The sequence below is a fragment of the Moschus berezovskii genome, chromosome 7 (genome assembly GCF_049115385.1).
Source record: "Moschus berezovskii isolate FMDL1 chromosome 7, NW_MosBer_1.0, whole genome shotgun sequence".
In the NCBI taxonomy this organism is placed as follows: domain Eukaryota; kingdom Metazoa; phylum Chordata; class Mammalia; order Artiodactyla; family Moschidae; genus Moschus; species Moschus berezovskii.
Window position 1 is genome coordinate 55,404,904 of NC_142466.1, and position 9,026 is coordinate 55,413,929.

General features: G+C 35.8%; 1 protein-coding gene across 1 annotated transcript; it reads right to left on the reverse strand.

Moving 5' to 3' along the window:
* Window positions 1–559: 559 nt before the first annotated feature.
* C7H9orf57 (chromosome 7 C9orf57 homolog) lies at window positions 560–7,940 on the reverse strand. Its single transcript, XM_088837695.1, has 3 exons — window positions 7,841–7,940; window positions 4,004–4,126; window positions 560–684 (listed from the first exon to the last, which is right to left on the reverse strand). Exons 1-3 carry the CDS (start codon window positions 7,938–7,940, stop codon window positions 560–562), a joined length of 348 nt encoding a protein of 115 aa, XP_088693821.1.
* Between the last annotated feature and the right edge of the window lie 1,086 nt (window positions 7,941–9,026).

Genomic DNA, 9,026 nt, shown 5'->3' on the forward strand with positions numbered 1-9,026 from the left:
ACCTGCCTGAGACCTTTGCCGTTTGGGTTCATAGTTCTTACCCCTGGTTTGCTGATTCCCAGTTTATTTTTCCTGCAGTATTTGTTAAATCAGTTTCCCTTGTGCAATAAATTGACCTGAAAGAGCCAGGCAGTTTGCTTTGGAAACCGAATGAACACTGTCAAGTCACTTGGTATCTTGTGATACAACTCATTCGTAACTGTTTTTTGGAGTATGGAAATATTTAGGAAAATTAGTAAAGTAGATATCACATGCATAATTTTACTCAGAGAGTCACTCACATTTTTGTTTTTTGGCTTTGAAATCACTGGAAGGGGAAATAAACAGAAAGAGGAGAGAGGAGAAAATGGTGTAGGAACGGATGTTTCTGAGATGAGATGGATGTAGTGGCTGAGAAGTTGGGCACGTTAAAAGCCTTGGTTTCAGACCATAACTCCTACAACCTGCAGGTCTGAGGCTTTTGCAGAGGGCTGATTGATGGTAGTTGCCATCTTGGGATGACTGGTTCAGGCTTTGAGATGGACTGATCAGTAAACCAATTTAGATATGGGCCCCTGGCTCAGAAATTGCACAAAGGACGATGGCAGCAGTGAGTAGAGTAAATTTGATGAGATTTCAGGATTCTCTGAAAACACTGGTCTTGGCTTTCTGTGCAGCCTTCAATTGAATACCAATGAATTCCACCTGGGGGAAACAAGAGATCATGGTAGAAGAATCCCTTAGAGGGTGCAACTGACCTGGCTTCAGATGCTTCAGATAACTAACAGATCAAAAAAAAGGAAAATAATGTTCATTTGTACCATTTTCTAGATGCCACATATAAGCGATATTATACAATATTTGTTTTTCTCTTTCTGACTTCACTCTGTACGACAGTGTCTAGGTCTATCTACATCTCAGCAAACAGCACTATTTCCTTCCTTTTTATGACATATTTACACTATTATGTATAAAATAGATAACTGAGAACTGACTGTATAGCACAGGGAACTCTATACTCAGTGTTCGATGATGGACCTACATTGGAAGGATATTTAAAAAAGAGGGGATATATATATATATATATATAACTGATTCACTTTGCTGTCCAGCAGGAGCTAACACAACATTATAAAGCAACTATACTCCAATTAAAAAAAAAAACAACAGAGTTGGACACGACTGTGTGACTGAACTGAACTGAACTGAAAATAATAAATATAGATTTATCAAAAAACAACAACAACAAAGGAAAACAAAGTGAAAGCTCTAGATCTATGAGAATACAATCATCTTGCCTTTTAAGAACTCCCACCTGAAGTTATCCTATTTGGGTACATTGCAATACAAAGCTTTGAAACTGTAAAACAAAATAGCTTTCAAACTCAGTTGACAAAAGCTATGCAATTGCCTTTCACTACGTAGAAGTTTCTGAAATGTTGGCTGTTTGGAGACTTCCTAATAATCATCCCTCAGTTTTACCCAGATCATGAGCTATTCAAAGGGCTGAATCCACAGAAGAGTCATTTAAATGTGTAAGTGCTTCTTAGGAATGGAAGCATGTCCTTGACCTCATTTAATTTTCCCCCAATTATAAGTAGTAATACATATTCACTGTAGAAAATGTGGAAAATATACAAAAGTACAAAGTAAATGAGAATACTGTCTAGTAACTCCCCTAGTTGTATGGGGGAGAACACCAAGAACATTTCTCTAAAGGCAGCAAAACATATGACTCTGGAAATTTGAGAAAACAGCAGTCTTTTTCATTTGGGAGTAATTTTGCTCCCCAGCCTAAGGACATTAGATAATGCCCAGAACCATTTTTTATTACTGAATTTTAAGAATGACTTATATATATTTTGAAAATGAACCCTTTATCAGATATTCTTCCAGTTTTTAACTTTTCATTCTTCTAACAGAATATCTTTCTCATTTAAAAATTTTTTTGGCTGCACCGCATGGCTTACCCCAATAAGGGATCAAACCCACACCCTCTGCATTGGAAGGCAAAGTCTTAACCACTAGACTGCCAAGGAAGTCCCCAGAAACATTTTTATTGTTACAACTTAGAAGATATTACCGGGATGAAGTGAGTATAAGCCAGCAATGTACTAACTATCCTACAAAATAGCCCTATATAACAAAGAATTACCCTGTGAAACTGTCAATAATGTTGACAAACTGTTGATAAAACCATCCAGAGCCTAAGTTCCAACTGTATTTGTTTTGCGTCAGCATGAAATGGCAGACTTTCCATGTTAGAAAACTGTTCTTCCTACAACATTGTAATTATTCTAGGGCCTTGACCCAACCTAGAGACATATATTGTCAAGATTTTGCTGTATAAGCTTCCAGGCTTTTATGTGCAGAGGTTTTATGATGAGCTGACTAGAGGTCTACCTGTACACATTAAGGAAGAGAAGAGCATTCACTGAAAGCTAATATTTCATGGCTCTGGGGGTGGAGGGGCTTGGCCCCTTTCCTCTTTGATAAGGAAGGGGCTCTTGATTGGCACAGGTGAGAGTCAGAGGGAACTTGGGATTCAGAGAGGGGATGAAGGTACATCGGTTGAACAAAGCTCAAGTAACCCTATTAAAACCAGCACCCCAGCAGACATTACCCCAGATTCTCTTCCTCTCTCTCAACTGACTTTAATTTCCTCTCATTTTTTTCTCCTCTTCCATTTTTATAGAGAATTTTAGAGTTTTGCTTTGTGGGTTTTTATACATAAGTGGTATATCACACATACTGTTTTTCCCTGACTTTTTTTCAGCCCAACAATTGCAAAAATATTTTTTCATGTTAACAGAGGGATCTGTTCATTCTAAGTATTGCATAGCAATCCTTGAACTGTATATATCATAGTTTAACAGTTACCTATAGACATTTAGATAATTTCTGTTACTGTCCTATTAAACATAATGTTGCAATAACCTTGATACATGCTTTTTTGTGTTACATGTATTTGTCTGCAGTAGATTCCAAGAAATGAATTGCTCTGTAGAAAATTGAGCTCATTTAAAATTTTAACTGAAATTCACAAATTGTCTTTAAAAAGCCAAATCAATCTAAATTGTCATTAGAAAATGTGTGAGTTCCCATTTTCCCGTATAGTCACTAACCCTTGATATTACAAAAATCTTGTAATTTTTAGCAATCTGATGGGTTAAAAATAATAGTTTTGTAATTTGAATTTCTTTGATATTTACTCTTGGGTTGAGCAGCTTTTCATGTTTTTAGGGTAAGTCATTTATATCTCCTCTTCTGAAAATTACCTTTATATCTCCTTTAAAATTTTTGTTTCTTTTTGATTGTTGGTCTTTGAAAAAATTAGTTTTTTAGAAGTTATTTATTCTGGGACGATATTAATATTTTTTCCTGTTATTTATTTCCAATTATTTTCACTCAGTTTAGCCCTCATCTTTTTAATTTTGGGGTTATCATTCATTTCATAAATCTTAAGATATTGATATATTCAAATTTATCTATTATTTACTTTAAAATCTTGCCTTTTGGATGTTAAGGAGACCTCCTTTCTTTTAAGCTTAATATATGTCCTCTAATATTTTCTTCTAAAGTTTTCATCATTTGTATTTTTGTTTCTTTCTTTAATTCATGTGGACAAGGTTGGGTTTCTGGACATGAAACTTATGTGATTGCACAGAGCCCTACACTTAGAAGGAAATTATGTATTAATTTTTTTATGAGGATGTGAATGATGTGAATGAGGCAGTATATAGATCTCTTTAGGAATGCATGCTCTGGAGTTAAACACTCACATTTGAATTAGACAGCACTGCTTAACTGTGTAATGTCATGTACATTTCTGCTCAGATTTTTCATCCTTAAATTGGGAATAGTGACAAGATCCAGCTCAAATCATTGTTTTATTGATGTGATGTAATCCAGGTAAAGCCCTTAGTAAAGTCTAACATGTAGTAAATGCTCATTCCATGTTTGCTCTTATGTAAGTTTTCCTGTGCTCATTTTGATTAAATATTTTTAAAGTGTTATGACTTACCTTTAATAAGGACCTCTTTTATACAGTACTGTCCAGGTTTTGTTCTGCAGGTTCCAAAGTCCAAAAGACATCCATGAAAGGGGATTGAGAGGTTGCATTTTCTACAAATCACACCTCCAACAGCTCAAGTACAGGATAGGAAAAATAAGGGGAAAATAGAGATAGACATCAGAGAGGGGAAAAAAGAGAGAAAAGAATAATCCAAAAATAAAGTAGTGATTTTCAACTTTAAAAAGTAAACAATATTTTATAAATTGATTCTAAAAACTGATATAAATTTATTTTATTTTGAGAATTTAATGGGGGGAATTTTATAACATATGCACCATTAAAGAAGTGAAAGTGCTCTGAACTAATTAAAAATGAAGCCAGGTGGGCTAAACAACTTGGTTAAAATAAATTCAGGAACTCAGAGCCCAATTAAATTAAACCAAAGTTATTTAGCCAGAAAATTTAATTTCAGCCATATATTCACTGTTAGGCCTTTGTTTCAATGTCTAAGGCAGTACATTATATAGAGTAGGTTCTCTGTGAGCATTCATTGCTTAATGTTTAGGTATTCTTGTTTAGTCACTAAGTTGTATCCAACTCTTTTTCAACGCCATGGACTGTAGCCTGCCAGGCTCTTCTGTTCATGGGATTTCCCAGGCAAGAATTTTCCCAGGCAACAGTGGGTTGCTGTTTCCTTCTCCAGGGGATCTTCCTGACCCACGGATCGAACCCGTGTCTCCTGCACTGTTGGCAGCTTCTTTACCGTTGAGCCACAAGGGAAGCCATGTTTGCACACTGGTAGATTCTAACTCAGGTTCTGTGGAGGCTGTGAAAATCTGTGTTCATTTTATTTTGGCTTAAAAGAGTTATTTATTTTGGTTATGTGGAAGTAGCCCAGAGACTCTTGAACTTAGTCAACATAGGTGAGATTGGAAGACATTAACTTGAAGATCCCTTTTCAAATCTGACTATGCATCAGATTTACTTAAGCAGTTAAAATGAACACAGATTTCCACAGCCTCCACAGCACCTAAGTTAGAATCTATAGGCAGTGGGGCCCAGGAATCTGTATTTTAGGTGCCCAGAAACAGTGGAGGACTTGTGATTTGAATGAAGATGTCTGGACCAGTTTTTGAGAAGCACTGGTTCTACTAAATTCAGGAGCCGCCTTTATAATAACCCCTGCAGGAAGCTTTGGCTTATGATGAAGAGCTCATTATCATTGAAACAAAAGCTCAGATTGTTAACGGATTCTTCAGAAATTGAACTAAAATTTGTCTTATGTTCATTGTTCCAATCTTTTAATATATGAAAACCATTGCCATTCCACTCCTATTCACTGGTTAACTCCAAAGAAGTATTTGCGAAATATTTTGTGCAAAGTATTTTTAAAATAATCTTTAAAAAATATTTATTTATTTATTTAGTGCACCAGGTTTTAGTTGTAGCATGTGGATGGAGTCTTCAGTCTTCCTTGTGGCATGTGAAATATTTAGTTGCGCCATGCAAACTCTTAGTTGCAGCATGTTGGACCTAGTTTCCAGGGATGGAACCTGAGCCCCCTGCTTTGGGAACTGGGAGTCTTAGTCATTGTACCACTGGGGAGGTCCTGTGCAATGTATTTTATATTTCCGACATATTGGGAGTTGGAAGAGATCACTTTTAATAGAAATTAGTCTGGCTAATGAGGCTAATTAATCTCTGTTGACCACTCTCTCCAGTTTCAAACTCTTCTCAAGACATTTTGGTTTATTTGGTTCACATTGGTACTCTCCCTGAGCATGACAAGGTTTCAATATATAATCAGTGATCAACAAGCAAATATTTTTTAAACAATTTAGTTTCTGCCAAGGAGCCTGTTAAGCAATTTACATGCATTAGCCCAGTCATTTCCCACAACTAACCTTTCAGGCAGGTATAGTTTTCTACATTTCACACAAAACAAAACTGAAGTCATAAAATTTTAAGTACTTCACTCCAGAGGCAGAAACAGGAGTTATAAAAGGTCTATTTGAATCCAAACCCCTTGTTTTGAGCAAATACTCCATGTCACTAAAACTGCCTACCTTTCTGTATCCCAAACCTTCTGATGTCACCTTCTTCTTAATGGAGATTTTGATTCTTCCAAGATTCAGGATCAGTTACCTGCCCAGAGTACTAGAGCTGCTTGCTTCTTCAAGTCATGCCCAAGTGAATTTTCCTCCTGGACTCATGATTTCCCAATTTACAACTCGTCCTTAGAGATTCACTGCATGGCTCAGTGGCCCTGCATGCTAGGGATATTACATGATGCCGGATCTTTCTCCATCACGCCTAAGGCCATGGACTGTTTTCCTGGATGAGATCTGTTCTAGTTTCTTTCTCTCTCTCCTTCCTTCTGATTCCACACCCAACATCGATAGCCCTCTTCCTAAAAACTTGGCCCTGATATTCTTTACTGTAACTGAAGACGATGCCTTAGCTTTTAGGCTTTTTGTTGACTGTACTTGTTCCATCGCGTGACTACTTATCAGCATATTCATAGATCCCATATGCTTTCTTCCAGTCTCTTTTTGTCTGAAAATGTATTGTTGGTTTTATTAATATAACTACACATGATATATTCCAATTTGACAACTAAATTCAAAGTTTCAGGTTTTATATTAAATTAATAGTTTCCTTACATGATTAATTCTGAAGTATGCTACTTTATGAACTTACTGTGAGGAAAATCTAGCAGGCTATATTTAATTATTCAAATGCATATTAAAAATATATATGTAATTACTTAAACATTATAAATCACAATGATGGTGACCTTTTTAAAATAACCATCCTTGCTTCATGGGCACTCCTTACTTCAAAATTTCTCTCTATGCTGAATCCTCTTCTTTAATCCTCACATCTTTTCTATGTATCCAACAAAATTAATATAATCCCCTGCCTGAATAATTTTTTTCATGATAACTAAAACACAGGCAAGCTATTCTCTTGAAAGTTTTCACCTATTCCAGTGTCCCCCCACATTCTTTACAGAAGAGGAGAATAAAGACTTCAAATACAGCAGAGACCCTAGCAGTTTGAGTTTGCTCCTGTACTCTGCAAGGGATAATCAGAACTCTGTTGTAAATTGTATTTAGTAATGAGGGCAGTGTGGGAAGCAGAGACTACAAATGGTTGGTCCAGCAACTAGACCTGGTTTGTTTAACTTGGGCCATATTTATAAAGGCTTCCTGCCTAGTTTGGTTAGTTTCAGTTTAATGATAGTAATAGCAACTTCTGGGCCACCATCTACCAACTCAGTGTACTCATATATAAAATGAGAAATAATAGCACTTAACTCTTAGGATTGTGGTGCAGATTCAGTGCATTAATACAAATATTTAGACCAGTACCTGGCATTTAGGAAGTGCTGAATAAATGTTAACTCCGGGTTCAATCCCTGGGTTGGGAAGATCCCTTGGAGAAGGGAAAGGCTACTTACTTCAGTATTCTGGCCTGGAGAATTCCATGAACTGTATTACAGTCCAGGGAGTCACAAAGAGATGGACACGACTGAGCGACTTTCATTTTCTTATTATTAAGGGTTTATTTAAGATTTTCTATAAACATCTTAAATACTTTATTTAAGATCACCCTCCACTTATAATTCTGGAATTTCTTGAGTCATTTTTCCTTTTTAGATTTACGGGAGGAGAAGGGGACGACGGAGAATGAGATGGCTGGATGGCATCACCGACTCTGTGAACATGAGTTTGAGTGTACTCCGGGAGTTGGTGATGGACAGGGAGGCCTGGCGTGCTTTGATTCATGGGGTCGCGGAGAGTCGGACACGACTGAGCGACTGAACTGAACTGAATGACTTACCACCTAAGAGGCAGGAAAAGAGAAAAGCACCGTTGAAGACAGTCCTCATTCTAAGATTTCTAGCCAAAAAGAAGATGGAAGGAAAGACATGTACCACCATTAAATCTTTCCTGGGGAAGCAATAAAGTTGCGCATTTGTTAGCTATTATAAAATGGGAAATGACTAAAGTTCATTTATTTCATTAAGAAGGTATAAATAAATTCACTTTGTGAAGGAAAAATAATGTATTTGTCAAAAATTCACTGTAAACTTCTCCTAGTTTCAGAACATTTTAAGTGTCTTCTTCTTATCGAATGCCATTCCCACCCTCAATAATTTCCCCGAATTGCAAAACTAGGAAATGAACTAGATAATGTTTCTAGAATAATATCCTGTTAAAAATACTTTTAACTATTAGCCAAAAATTTTTATATATGCTTCTTCACAAACTAATGCTTTCATTGGAAATGATCATATTTATAAAGAAACATGATAGTTAACAATAGTTAATATTTATTAAAATGAAGAGAAAGGAATTGTCAGGTTGGCTAAAAGATAACATTTCAGTTATGTATGACTTACCTGCCTTCTTCATTAATATGTTGTGGGAATTTTCTAGGTCTTAACGTCTCTAAAGGATAAGAGGAAAAATTTCTGATGTAGTAGTCTGTTATAACTGAAACCAGTGAGGCAGGTCTCTGATCCTTTAGATTCTAAACAGTTTAAACAGTAAAAATTGCCCAAGTAAACAGACATAAAAATTTCACCTGAACTGTCTGATCTGTATGGAACTTAACCTAATAAAACTGAGTCAGGTACCAGTTAGACAAATTAACTATAAATTTGGCTAATAATTTCTAAGTTCCCTATGCTACAGATTTATTAGTTCACATACACATAGCCATATGGTCATTTTTGTCTGTTCATTACATAAAGTACTTGATCTTGATATAAAAAAAATACCATATAATCTTTGCAGTAGAACTTGATACATTCAGAAAGCAATTTGGTTTTATTTGAAATGTTTATTTCTGAATTAATATATAGTTCCAAATTAGTACATTCTTCTTGAAGCAGATTAAATATAATATGAAGACTGTTGAAATCACTTTGGAACATGTTCCCACAAAATTGAGTGTCTACCCCAAATGTAACCACATTAAATATGCTGGGTGTCTTTTTATTCTGAGCATTTTTATAATGCAT

Bases quoted from the DNA above. Each gene is read 5' to 3' on its own strand.
- C7H9orf57 (XM_088837695.1), bottom strand. From the start codon at position 7,940: ATGGTGGTACATGTCTTTCCTTCCATCTTCTTTTTGGCTAGAAATCTT. The intron at 4,127-7,840 runs GTAAGTCATTCA...CCTGTACTTGAG, and splicing joins CTTTTCCTGCCTCTTAGGTG to CTGTTGGAGGTGTGATTTGT. The intron at 685-4,003 runs GTAAGTCATAAC...TGTTTCCCCCAG, and splicing joins AAAAGAGGTCCTTATTAAAG to GTGGAATTCATTGGTATTCA.